This window comes from Cnephaeus nilssonii (assembly GCF_951640355.1).
Source record: "Cnephaeus nilssonii genome assembly, chromosome: 2".
In the NCBI taxonomy this organism is placed as follows: Eukaryota; Metazoa; Chordata; class Mammalia; order Chiroptera; family Vespertilionidae; genus Cnephaeus; species Cnephaeus nilssonii.
Genome location: NC_137073.1, coordinates 75,551,157 through 75,569,510, shown reverse-complemented (window position 1 = coordinate 75,569,510; position 18,354 = coordinate 75,551,157). Strand labels below are relative to the sequence as shown.

General features: G+C 43.5%; 1 protein-coding gene across 4 annotated transcripts in view; it reads right to left on the bottom strand.

Annotated features, from left to right (window-relative positions):
• Positions 1-5,177: 5,177 nt before the first annotated feature.
• GCNT4 (glucosaminyl (N-acetyl) transferase 4) overlaps positions 5,178-18,354 on the bottom strand; it is a 28,141-nt gene continuing 14,964 nt past the window's right edge. For 3 of the 4 annotated variants that reach the window (XM_079784890.1, XM_079784889.1, XM_079784891.1), the window contains exon 2: positions 5,178-10,368. In XM_079784890.1, the coding sequence (XP_079641016.1) occupies positions 9,003-10,367 (1,365 nt within the window). In that variant the 5' untranslated portion in view covers position 10,368 and the 3' untranslated portion in view covers positions 5,178-9,002. Of the gene's footprint in view, positions 10,369-12,619; positions 15,315-18,354 lie in introns of those variants that run through there. The other variant, XM_079784892.1, reaches the window with a different exon arrangement.

Below are 18,354 nucleotides of genomic sequence, written 5' to 3'. Positions count from 1 at the left end.
TGGTCAAACTCCCGGACAGCCTCCCGGTCAAGGGAACAATTTGTATACTATGCTTTTATTATATAGGATATTCCTGAGGAACAAAAGGGAGGAGGTATAGACAAGATTGTCAAAATATTAATAACTGGGAGGCTGGGTGATGAGAATGTGGGGTTTCAGCACATCATTCTCTCTACTTTTGTGTTTGAAACTTCCCATAATAAAAAATATATATTTTTTAAAGTTTTGTTTGATACTTTTCAACTGTGTATCAGTATTTATGACTAGGGCAGAAACCCAATTCAATCTTGCTTAAGCCAAAGGAGGGATTTAATTGTGCTGTGTAATTGACCAGAGGGCAGCGTGGAGCTGGTCTTGAGAAAGACTGGATTCACTGCCCGAATACCTTGACATCTTGTGTCTTTCTCTAGTTCTTGGTGCATTAACTTCCTCGGCTGATACAAACTTGTCCAGGTGGTGTGGTAGAGCTGCTCCCAGCTAGTAGGCCCATATCCTTGGGCTTTGTGATAAGAGGAACAAGCGGTTCTTACCCCCTGACATGTGCCCACTCCATAGACCAGTCACTGTGGCTGTGGCTGTGAGGGTCTGTAATTGGCCCACCCGGGATCACCTGACCACCTCTGCAGCCAGAAAGGCTGTTTTCTGATGACTCGGGAGAGGGAGAAGGGCTGAGCCGACAGAAACAATAGCCACCCTTATAAGGTTTCCTTCCGGTTATTGGCACTAGCTATTAGATTACAAGCAGTCTTTGATCACAGATCATGACTTTTTCCTTCCCAGTTGTTTGTTTTCTCTCCAGTTTTTACTTTAACATTTTATAAAGCTGGCCCCAGGGCTTGTGCAAAAAAATAATTAGCAGTTACCATCTCTTCCCCCATTTTCCTTCCTGGGAGGCAAATATTTTCAACTCTCTAAACTGGATATTTTGGTCTTATTTCCACATATATAAATGACATCCTTATATTGCTATACTTGGTTTTGCAATTTTAGGCATTATCCATTGATTCCTACCATGGGAGATGATCCTGAGGTCTTTCACACACACCCACACTCCCCACCCCATTTATTTGTCCTTTCTATCCCCCCAAGTTCCCAATAGTATCATATTGAGAAGATCAATATTTAACATTTACATGCTAGATTTTACATGATTAACATTACAGCATTATGACTGTGTAAACACTATCTCCAGCTGAGCCACAGCTGTACACCTTTTTGTTTCTCCTTTGAGTTCGTAAGTTTTTCCCAGTGACATTCAGTCCCTAATTGTCCAATGGTCCAATTTTCCTCTAAAAAGATACATTCAGATTTATGAGGTCTCTGAAGCTGTCTGACCCAATCTGAACTGGTTGCCACCCTGCCGGTACCCAGCTCCCATCCTGGGGTTTCCCTTCACCACCACCCTAGGGTCCTCTTTCCTTATTTCCTGCAGAAGTGTATTCCTAACAACAATCGCCGAAACTACCTATAAAGCTGGATTAATAATAACCCTGAATAGTAGCCATTAAGACTATACTAAATCCTGGGTGAAAATATTGCAATGAAACTCACCTGTTCCATGTAGCCATTTAAAACAAAGTAATTAAAAATACTACTAAAAAATGGGAACTAATACCCTTTAGGCAGATACATTTGCTAAATTTTCTTGGTCCAATTTTTTTTTTCAGTATCCACCTACAGTTGAAGTAAGAACTTGAAAGTATTTATGAGATGACACATAATTCTGTATCTGTTTCACATTGGCATTCCTGTAATGGCTTGAAATAGTGAAGAGTTAGGATGATATGGCTCTCTGATTTATTTTTTTAAACATTTTTTTTTAGGATTGTCACATTGAAATGCTCATGAAATATCATCTGGGTAGAGTCTGTCTCACCAGCATACATTTTTGCTTAATAAAATTAACACATAGGTCTCAACTTGAGACTTCACCACTGTTATTTCAGGTTAATTGCACCCCCAAAATACACTTATTTTTATTACATTTTGTAACATAGTTCCAAATGAGGCAACGATTTGGTAAAAAATAAGTTTAGGGGGGCTTATAGTTATGGAAATGTATCAACTTTAGTAATTTTTCAGAAAACAGAGTGAGCCAAAAATGTAGAAAGGTATATAAGGCAAGGCATACACAATATTTCTGAACTTCTGACCACAGCATTACACCGTCTGAAGGTATGTATGCTATTGCAATATTTGGTGCTTTTTAAATGCTAACTTGATCTAATGTTTACAATGTGGAAGAAATGATTTTCAGAAAAGATATCCGAACAGTAATTCTCAAAGTGTGTCCAGAACAGCAGCAGCCTAGCCTAACCTGGTAACTTGTTAGAGATGCAAATTCTCCTCGTCCTTGACTCATCCCACTTCCTGAGAAAGAGGGGGAGGGGAGCAATCCCTGTGTTAACGAGCCCACTAAGGGATTTTGATGCAGACTAATGTTTGGAAACCATTGTCCTAGAAAAACATTGTATAAATTAGGGATTATGTTCTGATGTTAGTAATAGAGATCTGAGATAACAGTAAACATGTCAGTTTTTTTCTCCCATAAAAGAAGACTGGAAGTAGATAGTTTGGGATGGTTTAAATGTCATATTTTTATTCTGTTCTTATCCCTTGCATCCTCATGGTTTCAAAATGGCTGCTGAAATTCCAGCTATTACAAACACATTCCAGGCAGCAGGAAAAAAGTAAGGGAGATGGGTGGAAGACAAGCTAGGTAAGCCACGTTTTAAGTGCATAATCAGATGCCCCACTCAGTGACTTCTGCTTTTTCTCTTTGCCACACCTACTTAAAAGGAAGGCTGGAAATGAATAGCTGGTCATATTGTTCAGAATAAAACCACAGAAGCCAGGAGAATAGGTACTAGAAGGAACTAGCAGCCATTTGGGCCTTCATTGAATGGAGTCAGTGATCCAAGTTATACCTTTGAGCATATCATTCTGAAAGAGCTCTTCACTAACCATACATTAAAACATATTGTTGGCCCTGGACGGTTTGGCTCAGTGGGTAGAGCGTCAGCCTGCAGATCGAAGGGTCCCAAGTTCGATTCCTGTCAAGGGCATATGCCTGGGTTGCGGGCTCTATCCCCAGTAGGGGGCATGCAGGAGGCAGCCAATCAATGATTCTCATCATTGATGTTTCTATCTCTCTCTCCCTTCCTCTCTGAAATCAATAAAAATATGTTAAAAAAACAACCACCACCATATTGTTTGATCTGTTAGAGGAATGGCTACAACCTTGCTTTAGGCAAAGTCTTTGCTCACTTTGAGAATCAAAACAGCCATATATCAGAATAAATAAATACAATTTATTTCACATAGGTTGAGGCTGTCGTTGATTTACACCAACCAAGTGTCCTATATAATTATTTGAGTGGGTGATTTGCAACATATATTAAAAACAATCAGAAAAAAAATAATAATATAAAAAACAATGCATTCTCTTCAGGATTGTAATCCCACTCTTGAAAATGCCTCCTAAGGAATTGTATAAGGCTGTTCACAGCATCGTTATGACAGCCAAAAAAAAGTTAAGTAGCTTAAAATTCAAATGTTCTACAATAAAGGAAAGACTGAGTGAATTATGGTAAGACCAATAGATAGCCATAAAGATCATGTATTAATATGGGAAAGTGGTGCAACTATATAGGCAGTGGGAAGAGAGATAAGAAAATGCATGTGCATATGGATAAGATTAGAAGAGCAGTCAGAGAATTATAATGATTTTTGTCAGCATGTTAGAATTATGAATACAAAGGGTTTCTGTTTAAATTGCCTTTATTGTCCTCTGAGAAACAACACCCACCACAACACAAGTGAAATAAGCTTATCCGGACGGCTGACCATGGTTTTCTGACTCCATGCGTCCTCTGCGGGGTTCAGGGCGAGGTGCCCCCGGGAAGGAAGGAGCTGCAGCTCTGCGTGAAGAGCACCCTGCCACCCGGGGAATGGTCTTCCTGTGGGTTCTGCACACCCACGTAAGTTGACCCACTGATCCCGTCTCTGAAGTGAAGCTCCAGCTGTTTGCTATGCATCATCATAGGAATAGTTTCCCAGTGATAGGCATGAATTTGCAGTCACCTGCTCTCTCTTGCCAGGGTTTCTTCATAATCAGTTTCATGAAACTAGAAGCCAGTAGTTCTAGTTTAGACGCAACTTTGTAGACACCAAAGGAAATATAAAAAATATGGAACTGCTTATCTAGAAATCAAGCCTATGGGTCTTTAACCTTTTGCACTCGGATGTTGAGTGTGACTCGACACGGTTAGCATTAGAATAAAGGAATCGAGAAAAAAGCAAGCGAGTACAAAGGGTTAATACGGTGCTGGAGAGATTTCCTCACCCTCCCCACCACTACTAAAAAAAAAAATCCAAATTCTTCTGTGAGATGACTATGCTTTGTATGATTGACCAGCTTGGCAAGAGCTAGAACTAACCTCAGCTGGAGAGTAGGTGTACATTTCTTTATGAAGATTCCTACAATGGGCTTACTCCTTGAGATGGCTAATTTATGAGTGTGACACGCATGCTCCTTGCCAGCTAGGAAGGCTGGTGGCTGTCATTGCTTTAGAAAGGGTGAAAAAAGAAAACAGATGAGGGGGTTTTCAGAGCGAGGGCAGGGGCGTGTGGATGAGCAATGCCAAATATCCCTCAGCCGAATAGACCTGGAGAAGGTCATGTTAGGAGGACAGAGGGAAGCTCATCAGGAATTACCCACCAGCCAGGCCTGAGGACACCGGTTGGAGCCAGTCCTCATGTCCTCAGGGCTCACAACCTGGCAGGAGTCTTGATGCAGACAGAAAGTCTGGCTTTTCCAGGGACTGAGGGACAGGCGATAAAGGGCTCTCGCTGCCTTATTAAGAACTTCCACAAAGTAATCAAGTAAACACAAATATTTATCTAGAATCTAGATGGTTAGATTCTAGATAATTAATCTTAGGGAAACCAACCTGAAAGAGGATGAAGACAGGGAAATCCTGGACGATCCTTTGAGACTTGGCCAAATTAAACAATTCATGTTTGTGTGCCTATGTTCTGTATAGAGTACACACACCGAATGTCTTCTGCTCTGAAGTGAAACTGACTGTGGTCCTCACAGACTGGGCAAGTATCACAACCTGAAAGAGTCTTTGTGGGGAAATAAAATAGCACAACCAGAGAAAGGCAACACCATAAATGTTTGGAGAACATTTTATTTTACAATACTGGAGAATTAACATCTGGTAGCAGCAAATACACAATGCAATTCCGATCTATTTAAAACTCGTGTAATGGGAAATACGTATTTTGAAAATGGTAACACACAGGAGGAAAGACTTAGAGATCATTTGATAAAAACGTTTTAAAAAATCAAAACTCTCATTCCATCATCATCAACAACCACAAAAACAGCTGGAACATTCATAGGGTACATTCTTCCACTTTATTCGCAAAGAAGATTGTCATTTCATCGAATATATATCAAATCATCACATTCTGGAAGGCAAGATAAATCTTCAGGTTTAACTCTACAAATTTAAACATTTATATAAATATTTCACTTAAAACAAGCAAAACATTAAGAATAGCAGCAGCATGGGTCTTTATTATAATATTACAGTAGTTTCTTCTGTGTGATATATATATATATTTTGGTAGAACTTTCATTAATATTATTTGATACACTTTACAAACCCCAAGGTCCTGGTCTCATCACCAAATAACTTAGAGTGTAGATTCAATAAATACTATGCAAAGACTAATGATAAAACACAGACTGCAGGACATCCTCCAGACCAGAGCGGATCATGCAGAAAGGCTGTAGGGAAGGGTCGGGCTGGGAGGCATGTACGGATTCTGCAGGGTCCCTGAGGCCAGGGCATGTTCTGACCAGCTCCCTGAAGGTTAGACAGCGAATCCTGAGAAATGTGTCTGTGAAACAAAAGAAGGCACTGCCACCTTTTCATGTTCCGTGTTTCATCTGAACATGGAATTACACTGATTAATAACTTGCAAATTTCCCGAGGAACAAGAAAGAGAATCATTCCTCCTGAGAGGCAAGACACTGGACCAGGAGGTCGACATTTGCTTTTCAGTATTTGCATTTATTCTGATGACCAAAGGCATAAAAACCAAGATTGCATCAGGATCTTGTGTACTTAAACCTGGATAATAGGAAATGTACTCCAATCCATTCTCCCAGTCTAAGCCACGGGACCAATTTGCTCATCATATTGGCTTAGAAAGAAGCCCCACATGGAGTGACTAGAGTTTCTGCATACCTGGATTTGGTTCCAGACGTTGCCCCTGCAACTGTGGCTCCTTTTTATATTTCAAAAGTTGTGGGGTTTTTTTCCGAAAAGGTAAATGGTTAAGTCTAACAATGGTGTTGGATCTATGTTAGCCTTATTGTAAGGCTGTTGTTCTCTGACACTTCAATAATTTGTCCCTATAGTCAAAACACTTCATAGCAGTATTATTTACAATAGCCAAGATCTGGAAACAGCCCAAGTGCCCATCAGTAGATGAGTAGATAATAAAGCTGTGGTACATTTATACAATGGAATACTATGCAGCTATAAAAAAGGAACTCCTACCTTTTGTGACAGCATGGATGGACCTGGAGAGCATTGTGCTAAGTGAAATAAGCCAGACAAAGACAAATACCATATGATCTCACTTATATGTGGACTCTAATAAATAGAATAAACTGATGAACAAAATAGAACCAGAGGCATGGATACATGAAACAGACTGACAAGAGTTCAGAGTGGAGGGGAATGGGGGAACTGGATGAAGGAAGGTGAGGAGATTAGCCAAAGAACATTTATGGATAGCCCACGGACACAGACAGCAGTGTGGTGACGGGGCTGGGTGGAGGTAGGCAAAGCCAGGATAGGCAATCCAGTGCTCACTTCAAAGACCGAAGTGACAGCTTGTCACAGTCACACACACTAACGACCTGATAAGGATGTTCTGCAGAACCCAGCTCTGACCAACAGTTACTTATCTTTAAGAACAAGGACTTGGTTAACTGTTTTCTGAAGAATAGAGTCATTTGAAGCAGGTAGGGGAAAGGAAGGGAGAAAAATGAATTCCAGGGAGACAATGGTGCCACTCGGCAGTTAGTATCATAAACTTTAAAACAAGCAAAGTTCATTTCACAGACATTTTAAAAAGTACTTAAAATACTTCAATCTTTCAAATAGTCTCACACTGGCATTGATTACTACATCTTCATATAGTCCCTGAGGCTGACACTGAAACATAAGATCACCAAGAAATTTTTACGAGTCCCTTGATTTCCCGAGACATAAAAACCCTGCTCCTATCCCATTTCACCTCCAGCACCACACAGTTACATTACAATAGGTTTATATTTGACTCATTTGGTAGTTGTCTAAGGTGTAGATTTTACAAAATATCTTTAATCAATATTCTTGCTATATCCTTAGGAAAATTAGCTTGTTCTCTCTGGATCTAAGCTAAGAAGACTGCAATGAACTTTCATAATTTTAAGTTTGGGTTCCACTTGGACAGTTGCTGGAGAAGAAATTTACTTTAATGACCATAATAATTAATTTTGAAAGCTGTCATATTTCATATAGCCTTTTCAATAAAATTCAGCGATTCTCAGTTTGGTAGTTCCATAAAACAAAAGTATACTAATTTCATTATAAAGAAACTTATATGTAATGGTAATCTATGAACTGGAAGACTTATGTTCAATGTTCTGGAATATAACATTTTGAGTATTAATCAGTTCTCATTTTTAATCAGGAAATGTGCTTTGAAGAAACAGTTGAATTAAAAAGGAGGCCATCATGTCATATAAATCCCTTTGTTCCTCTTCAGATACCACGTGTCTCAATCCCCCTACTTAACCCAAACACCTCCCCAACATTCAGACACTATAAATGCCACACCCACAGGGTCTCCCGACCCTGAATTGAATGAGTGAGGCATCAAAAGGTAAATTATGCTTTGGCAAGCAGGAAATTGGACAATTTTTTTTAGCTCTTCTGAGGTAGTGAAGTCTCTCCTTCTAATATTCTAATGCAGGGGTCCTCAAACTTTTTAAACAGGGGGCCAGTTCACTGTCCCTCAGACAGTTGGAGGGCCGGACTATAGTTTAAAAAAAACTATGAACAAATTCCTATGCACACTGCACATATCTTATTTTGAAGTAAAAAAACAAAACAGCAAAAACACCCGCATGTGGCCCGCGGGCTGTAGTTTGAGGACGCCTGTTCTAATGGTTAGAAAAAGTTGAATGAGTTGAATTAAGAGACAAGTGGAGTATTGGTCACTGTACTTAAATGCTATTCTGAAATGGGAGGTTTATATGGGTGATCACCACACTCTAAAACTTATTCAGCAGGACCCAGGTTGTTATGTGGAGAACTTAAGATATTAAGGTTGCTGTATGAGTAGGGAAAGGCATATTCCCTTGAGAGCATTGTATAAGTCATTAAAACTTGGACTTAATTGCTACACATTTCTAAAAATTCGTCTGGCATACAGTAGGAGATCAATAAATATCTGATGGCTGTTTAAGAACTCTGACTTAACTCAGTGAAATTACAGGCAGAAACAAACAGGCCCAGCTGGTATGGCTCAGTGGTTGAGAGTTGACCTATGAACCAGGAGGTTGTGATTCGATTCCTGGTCAGGGCACATGCCCGGTTGCAGGCTCGATCCCCAGTAGGGAGCATGGAGGGGGCAGCCAATCAATGATTCTCTCGCATCATTGATGTTTCTTTTTCTCCCTTTCCCTTCCTTTCTGAAATCAATAATAAAAAAAAAACAAAAAACTTTTTTTTTTTAAAGAAACAAACAAAAGTACTCAACCAACTGCAGGCTAATTGTCACCAAAGGCTAAGTCACTTTCCCTTGTGCATGGAATTTTAGATCCCTTTCAAACAATTAGGAAGTTAAGCTCATATGGTACTGGATATGGGATAGTATACAACTCCATATTAACTCCATTTATCAGATGCCTTGTTTCCATAATGATTTTATCATGACGAGATTGTGGGATTTTTATCCATAAATAACTTTTCTGAAGACAAATTGATCCACTCTCTCTGTTGTTCTTCAAGCTTTTCTGCCAAGCATTTAATCAAGACAGGGTCCACCTTAGAATCAAATTTATTAGCAAACCAATGTCCATCTTTGATAAGCCACCTCAATTCTGCTGCTCCATAGATACACACACTTCGGCGGTGAGAGCCAGTACAACTGGGATAGAAAAGGCCTTCGTGATAATTCCATTTGACAAGGCGGGTCTTACTCTGTAGGTCAGACACATCCTTGGCTGACCGAGAAATCTCCCCAGGGATTCCTGGCACCCGAATTAAGGTAGCCCAAAAATGCTCATCAGGCGAGTAGGTGTCTTCAGACCAGGCAAAAAAGTCTTTAACCAGGGAGTTGTTGAAAACATATTTAACAAATGCTCGACTTAAAACAAAGTAAGCACTGCCAACAAATATCTCAATGTTATGAGGGGGTGCTTCTTTGGAGATGTTTGTCCTTACTGGTAGCTTCACATATTCATAAGGCACCTGTCTGAGTTCATGGTGATAAATGAATCTTTCCGTTTTACTGTTAGGGGGTTTCACTGTCTCTAACATATTTGCTCCATTGAGTTTCTTCAACTCTGACACTAATTCAAAGTTGGACTTCAAAGGAAAGTCTTGCCCACACAGGTTGATAACATATTTCCATTGAACTGAAGACTTGAGAAGATCTGACAAGCAATTTAAATCAGCTTGGAGTCTGGAAATGTGGGCATAATGCACAGTCTCTAATTTGGAAGCAATGAAAATATTGGAGAAGCACTTAGCTAAATTGTTCATGGCGACTTTGAAGGTGTCGGGTGACTTACGGTCATAATGGATGCAGTAAATATTGTGCTGGTTGTATATAGCATGGATTAGCCTTTCAACCATGATTGCATCTTTGTGAACCACCAAAGAATAGGCTATTGGGAAGCTTTTCTCTTCCCTTGAAACGAGCTTTTGATGGTACCTTCTTAGGAGCTGATAAACGTCACAATTGCTGGTCATTGCCACAACGTCATCATCATCCAAGTCGATGATGTCTCTTCTTCTAATTTCCAGAGTCTTGCCAATTTCCAAAGGCTCCTGTTCATAGACACCCGAACAGTTAACTTTATACCGGACTTCGTTGTCAACATGGGTGTATCTGTTCCTTACAAAAGGGGAGGTGCTGAGGAAGTGCTCCACCAAGTAAATGCCTCTCTGAGGGAAGAGGAGTCTTCCCACATTTAGAAGCTTCAACAGGGAGAACAGCCACAGGGTTAAGAACAGGATGAAAACTTTCTGCTGTAGGGGGTATTTAATACAACATCTGAATATCTTCATTCTGTAAGAGGCAAAAGGAATAATTCAGTGGAAACATTAAGATAAAATTACTTCAACAGACACAGACAATAGGATGGTGAAGGCCTGGGGTGGAGGGCAGGGGGGTGGGCTGGAAGAGGTGAAGGGGTGTCGGGGGAAGGGGACATATGTAATACTTTCAACAATAAAGATTAAAACAAGTTTCTTGCCTTGAGAGAATCCAGAAATAAGGAAATGGAACTATGTAGAATGGTGGTATTTTGTGGTATTCTGTACTAACTATATCTAATCTTGAGAGATGTTGCTTACCAAGTAGAATGGAAAATAATGTAAACTACTAAAATATAGCCCAGCCGGGTGTGGCTCAGTGGTTGAGCATGCGTAAACCCAGGAACCAGGAGGTCACCAGTTCAATTCCCAGACAGGGCACATGCCTGGGTTTCGGGCTCGATCCCGTGTGGGGTGTGCAGGAGGCAGCCAATCAATGATTTTCTCTCATCATTGATGTTTCTATCTCTCTCTCCCTCTCCCTTCCTCTCTGAAATCAATAAAAATATGTATTTTAAAATATATAGATACTTTAGTACTATGTCATTTATATTGTCTGCGTTTCTGCTTAGCATATTTGGGGAGGGAGTACTCTGGGCAGAGGTCTAGAGAAATGGATGTCATTAAGAAATCTTTGGAGCAGCAAATGGCCCACCTGAGGCTAAAAGGAATATCTTTCTTGATTTTACCTTCAGATCCTGATTAGATGGACGTCTGAAGTCAGATGGGAAAAACCCTGTGAATCCCACTGTTATAGACTGAATGCATCTCCTCCAAAATTCTTATGTTGAAACCAAATCCATAACTGTGATGGTATTTGGGAGTGGGGTTTTGGATCATGAAGGTGATTGGGTCATGAGGGTGGAGCCCTCATGAATGGGATTAGTGCCCTTATGAGGAGAGACCCCAGTGAAGACATAGCAAGAAGTCAGCAGTGTGCACCTGGGAGAGGGCCTTCCCAGAACCCATTATGTTGATCTTGCACTTCCAGCTTCCAGAACTGTGAGAAAGAAATTTCTATTGTTTACCAGCCACCCTATCCATTGTATTTGTTATAGAAGCCTGCATGGACTAAGACTACCTTAAAAAATAAGAGCAGTAGGCAGTCACCCAAAGGAGCTATGGTAGGTATTAGGACTGTAAAATTTTGTACAAATTATACAAATTTGGTAATCCTGCACATTTCTTTATTTTTTATTTTGTTGGCCTCCATTTCCTCATAGTGTTTAGCAATTTAGCTCTCCTTTATGGTGAAAAGAACATGACTCTCATTGAGGGTGGGGGATAAAAACTACTTGGGGGGGGGCAGTTAGGCCATATCTCTCAGTTTTACATGTACCTACCCAGAAGAGCTCATGTGTGCAAGGAAGGTGTGCACACAAGCAGGTTCCCTGCAGTGTTACTTGTTCAGGTTAAAGACTGAAAAGCACTAAAACATCCCTCAACAGGGACTGATTAATTATATCCACACTCTGTGAAAAAGACAAATCTGCATGTGCCCCTGTGGAACAATTTCCACCATACAGTGTGAAATAGAAATAAGCAAAAGTCAGAACTGTGTGTAGCGTGCTCACATATGTTAAAAAAAAAAGACCATACACACAGGTGTCTACACACAAAGGGCACATGTTGGCAAAACTTTCCTTTCTCTGTCACAACTCTTCAACTCTGCTGTTGAAATGAAAATGCAGCCTCCAGACAATGTGAGAGTGGGCATGGCTGTGTTCCAATAAAACTTTATTTACAAAAACAGAGAGCTGGCTGAATCTGGCCCATGGGCCAGTATTTCTGGGAAGATGTTGTATAGATACAACACTGCTGGGAACAGGAGTTGCTTTGCAGGGCAGGGTGGGCTAGGGTAGGAGGGGGATTTACTTATCACTGAATAGCCTTTCATACTACTGGAACTTAAAAGATGATGCATTACTTTATTAGGTAAAAGCAGCCTAATGAAGGGGAGGGCACAGATAGGCTATTTGGGAAGTAGCAGGATCCAGAGGGTACTACCTAAGGTTTGAGGAACCCAATGTAATTTCCTAATACATCTCAATACATCTTAAATGAGAATGTAAACCTCTACCAATTTCCTTAGAGAGAATTAGCAAGAAATTTTGGAACCTGGTTTATTTTTGAAGATTGTATAGCTGAATCGAAAAAGGTTTTGCTGGGAATAACATTTACTCATTTACATTCGCCGGACTCACTCTTCCTTAAAGAACACCTACGGACGGTGAGCTGCTCGGCAGAATCCGCGTCCTCTCCAGCCACATCTCAGTGTCTCTCTGTGGGCTTCCTCGGGGTCCTGTTCTCTACTCACTGCTCTTTTCACGCACAGTCCTCCTGGGTCTTTGGATTTCAACTTCCACGTACACAATGTCAACACTTTATCTCTAACCCCCACCTCTTGCCCAAGCCTCCGAAGTGAACAGCCAATTGTTTGATGGACACGTCCATTAAGATGTCTAAGGCACTCAACCTCAATGAGTCCAGAATTGAACCTGACATTTCATCTCTTCTGTGTTTTCTGTCTCAGTTTATAGTGAGACCATCCACTCAATGAGCCACGCTTGAAACTCAAGAGCCATCTGACTCCTCCATTTTCCCATACACACATTAACAAATCACCTCATGAACACGCCTCAAACCCAGTCTTTCTTCTCCATCCTGTTACCAGGTCCAGACAACACCTTTGCTGACTCGGAACCCAGGTCAAAGGAACCCCAACCAGGCACATGGCTCAGGGTCCCTTGCCAGGCCTTGGCCTTCTGCTCCCCCACAGGGAACTGAGTAGGGTTCCACCCACTCAGTCTCAAGGCCACAGTTCCTGTCAGTGGTTGGAAAGTGTGGGAGAACTGACTCCCAATGAACAAGGCGACAGACACAAACTACAACCCCCGACGCCCGAGCACACGTTCGGAATTGGGTGTTGTGTCTATGGCCATACTACCCTGAGTGCACTCATCTCATCAGAATTGGGTGTTGTGACAAACTTAGAGATTAATCAATCCCAAAACAATCACTCTGTCTCATCATTGTCCTAATTCATGGTAATTAGGCATAAATAGAAAGCAACTTACATAAACAGCTAAAATTAGAATGAATCTTACCCAAATGAAGTTTTTGCTTTTTCTTTTCTTACTTTATTGGTCCAGGAAATCTCAAATTAGCATTAGTTAATAGTTCCCGCTGATAACAACAACGGTGATTAAAATGAAAAGCCCTCGCGTTGCTAAAGAGGTTTACAAAGGCTCCCAGGGCTGTCATGTCCTTTATGACGTGCCGTTTAATTACCAGCTTCACACTTAAGTAAAAAGGCAAAGGCGGCTCCGGGTCCTGCCAGCCTTTCCCAGACCCTTTCCCGGGACCCCCTCTGCACCACGCTTCCCCCGAGCCTTCCTGAGAACGGAATGCCTGGAGCACACACTTCTGACTCCAACCTGCTGCCTGGAGAGGCTGAGTGGGGCAGGAGGCCTGGCTGCCTGCCCAGGGAGAGAGGTCACAGGGCACCGGAAGGGAGAGGCACGCTCTGGGTCCCATGTCTGAGCTTCAGCAGTGAGGGACCAGAGTCAATTTTAAAGGAAGAAGGAGCGGCAGTTGGACAGCCCAGGCACCTGGCTTTTGACCCTTCCAACCAGGTGTCTTTAAGGGGAACTCCTTGTCTGTCTGTGGCCCAGTCTTTGACATCAGGGGACAGAATCAGCCCTAAAATAAATCCACCCTGTCCCCAGTCAAAGCAAAACGCCTTCCCAGAAATTCCTTGACTGAAAGCATTCCTCTCCCCAAGTGAGAAGATGTGATGGTACAAGATGAGCTTTTGTCAAATGCTGAAAGGGGCTGCTGGCCTCTTCCCAGTGGTGAGAAGTCAGCAGCTTATCTCGGGCTCTCAAGCCTGCGGGAAGTTCCAGACCAACGTGCCCAACCAAGGCTCCACTTTTGGACACCCACGGCCCTCCCAGCTGGGTCTTCGATTTGCTTAGGGAACATCCAGCAGCAACAGAGTCAGGGGCCTGAAGTGGAGGTAAGCTGGGGGCAGGCGCCAGCCCATTGGGGCACTGCCTCCCTTCCCTGCCACCTGCAGCCCAGGCCTGTGAAAACCCCCAGGCGCCGGGTCTGGAGGGAGAAAAGGGAGCACCTAGCCCTGCCCCAGGTCTGACTCGAGTTGGCTGGTCGCAGGCTGGCAGCTATGCTGGCCCCCTGGTTCCTAGGAGACCAGGGCAGCAAAGCTGAAAAGCTCATGAGCAGGAAGCAGGCAGGTGTTTTGCTGCCCAGAAGTCATCTTATAGTTACACTAGAGCAGTGGTCGGCAAACTGCTCTGTTGACTAATGAGTTTGCCGACCACTGAACTAGACTAAATGTTACCGTGTAGTTGGAAGCTGTGAGGATTAGGCAATTGTGGCATATTGTGTGCAAAGAGGTAAAGGGTAGTATATGACAGTGGTCTGCAAACTCATTAGTCAACAGAGCGGCAAACTTCGGCTCATGAGCCGCGTTTGCCGACCACTGCACTAGAGGCCTGGTGCATGAAATTCATGTGTGTGTGTGTGGGGGGGGGGGTTCCCTCAGCCCATCCTGTGCCTTCTCGCAGTCTGGGACCCCTCAGGGGATGTCTGCCTGCTGGCCTAGGCCTGACCTCCCCTCCCCCCGCCAGGGATCTGGCCTAAGCCGGCAGTCGGACATCCCTCTCGCAATCCAGGATCCCTTGCTTCTTAACACCCGCCTGCTTGCTCCTTATGGCTCGGCTCGCCGCTCCTTAGTGCTGCTGCGGAGGTGGGAGAGGCTCCCGCCACCAAGGCTGCGCTCACCAGAAGTGAGCCTGGCTTCTGGCTGAGCAGCGCTCCCCCTGTGGGAGTGCACTGACCACCAGGGGGCAGCTCCTATATTGAGCGTCTGCCCCCTGGCGGTCAGTTCGTATCATAGTGACCAGTCGTTCTGGTCATTCCGCTGTACGGGTTGCTTAGGCTTTTATTATATAGATTACAAGTAATCTCCCACCAATGGGAGAAGGGTATTTCCCCTCCCACCCGCCCAGGCAGAGAAGGAAGCCTGACCTGGCGTGGAGCCTATCTCCACATGGGTTCAGTTCCTGGTGATGACGGCGGAACTGAGAAGGAAATGACGGTGAAGTTTGCTCACCAGAGCGCAGCTGAAATAAGGTCTACTTGGATAATTCAATAAAAACCCAACAGGATGTTGAATGAAGCTTTTCCCCCCGAATCATCATTTCCCCCAGCCCTTCCAGGTGCTGTTTACAGACTTAAGGGAAATAGCAGGCACAAAGGTACACCCAGCTAAGTAGTTATAATTGCACTCAGGGCTAAATGGCCACAGCCATTAGCAGCTCCTCAATGCACTCTCCTCAAGTCAGCGATTTTAAAATCCAGACATGTCATGGAAGTGCATGCTTCCTGTCCCAGGGAAGGAAGGGGATGGTAGTCATGAATGGGAGGAGGGAGCCTGGAAGAAAGGTGCTGAATAAGGTTTAGCCTGGGCACCAAGAATGAGGGACCCACAGGCCATATGTGCAGATTAGGTGGCCTCAGCCCCCTCCAAGGCCCCTCCCTTTCCTGCTGCCTCCGTGCACACCTGCAATTCCTTCCAGAAACTCCTACAGGTTGGAGGGGGGCACTTGGGAGAGAGGAAAGGAAGTGCCTGTGTGGGCTGCAGGATGCCACAGACCTGAGCTTGATCCATGGAGAAACACTTAGTAGCTGCAAGACTGATCAAACCAACCTCGGAAGCCCGGTTTTCTGATCTCAAAGTGGGGATTAGCACCCCTCCCCCCAGCTGCTCTGAGGGTTCAAGAGACCCTGTGACAAGGGTCACCCCACAAGCACACGTGATCAGGCCTCTTTTTTCCCATGCCCAGCTTGCCAGACTCTCAATCTGGGAGGGTGTGCTGACTTTGTGGGGGTTTTTAATGAAAAGAATTCACTAGATAATTTTATGTAGACGACATTAAGGAGATAACTGACTTTTACTTTTCTGATCAAAGTGAGAGGTGGAAATGTTTTAGGAAAGGAGAACTCTGTGGCGAGCTAAGAGCTTGCTTGGGGGCTGGGTGGGAGAAGAGGAATCCACATGGGATCCTGAAACCATTGGGTTCAGCTCAGGAGAGGCCCCTGCACCCCTCAGGAATGGCCCATCGAGCACCTGGGTCCTGGACAAGCCCCTCGACCTCTGCATCTTCATTGGTCGTTGGACGTTAATAACAGCAGTAACACCTGAGGAATTTTGGGCTGAACCAGGGGATGCATGCACAGTGCCTCAGCACAGTCCAGATCATGACCGCCTGGTAAATGCCAGCCGTGGTTCCGTCCCCTCCTCCCCATCACCTCCACCCTCATGCCCAGACACTACTGTTCCTCAGTGGTAAGCACTTGTATTTTTTTTTAGATTTTCCCCAGACTTTTGGCATCTTGTCTTATTTTTCAACCTACTTTCTATTCCCCCTAAAAGTCTCAACATAAACTCACTATTTTGGAATGAATCATGCCTGAATGCCTCCATGTAATGCTCTTCATTAATTTAATAATATCATCATTATTAATGTAGACTCATTCATTAGAGTTGCTACTCAGGACACTGTTCTAAGTGCTCTGCATGTAAGAATTCAACCCTCTCAACAGACCAGTGAGGTAGCACCACCTTTGCTCTCCGACAAGACAGTAAACTGAGGCACGAGGAAATTGAGAAGCTGCCCAAGGCTACAGGGCTAGAAAGTACTTTAGCTGGAACTTGAACCCAGAGAGTCTCGTTCCAGAGATGCACTCTTAACCCTTTAGCTAATACTGTCTCTTGGCATCGAAAGAAAAACTGTATTTTCCACAACAGTTTTGATCCCTGACTAAACTCTTTCACTACTATGTCTTATCTAACTGGCCCAAAGCTGGAACAGACATGAACAGCAAACCACGTGTGAAGTCCTGAGCCTTCCCCCGTGTAGGGATTATTTATTTACATGGGGAACGAGGCTGGGCCAATCCCGGTGGGAAGGGAGAGATGAGCCCATCTCCCAGCCCGTGGAAGGCTCTGAAGGAAAAGAAAGCCAGGTCATCCTAAGAAATTCCTGTCTCGTGTCCTGTCTCCGTGTACTTACTGACTCATCTGTTTTGCAGGGGCAGTGACACCATTTGGGCTCTGAGAATCACTAACTATGTCAGAAAACTTTCTGGAGGAACTCTCTCTCTCTGGGTGGAGACTGTATTCCCTTGTGGTCCACCTTCAACTTCTTAAACTTTGCATCATTAGGTCAGTGTGAAAATAGGATTTGAAGTTTATTGATTTAGAAGTGTTAAGATTTTGTTTCTTGCTGAAGTCTTACAAAGAAGAATCATCACTTAAGAACACTAATATAAAGATGAGCTCACTAAACAAAAAGAAAAACCAACTAAACAAACAAAAAGAAAAACCCCTCATCCAGTTGCATGAGCTAAGGTCCTTCTACTGAATGTAGCTCCTTGATTTCAACAAAGCCACGGGTTCTCTTTGATGACATGCAAACCACTGAACCCAGAGAAAGTTTTGGAGCACAACCACTAGCGCGAGGATGACCCAGCCAAGATGAATTTCCTCCTCCCCCCCCCCCCCCCGCCAACCCTCCCCCCCTTGCCTCCACCCCCACCCCTGCGCAGCACCAGAAGAGCCTGCAAAGGAGCAGGAAGGCAGGTCTCTTGCCCAGGTGGCCTTCCGTTCTCATTGTTCTAGAACAGTGGTCGGCAAACTCATTAGTCAACAGAGCCAAATATCAATAGTACAACAATTGAAATTTCTTTTGAGAGCCAAAGTTTTTAAACTTAAACTTCTTCTAACGCCACTTCTTCAAAAATAGACTCGCCCAGGCCGTGGTATTTTGTGGAAGAGCCACACTCAAGGGGCCAAAGAGCCGCATGTGGCTCTCGAGTCGCAGTTTGCCGACCACGGTTCTAGAGGAAAGATTGCAACAGCAGATAATTATCTGAC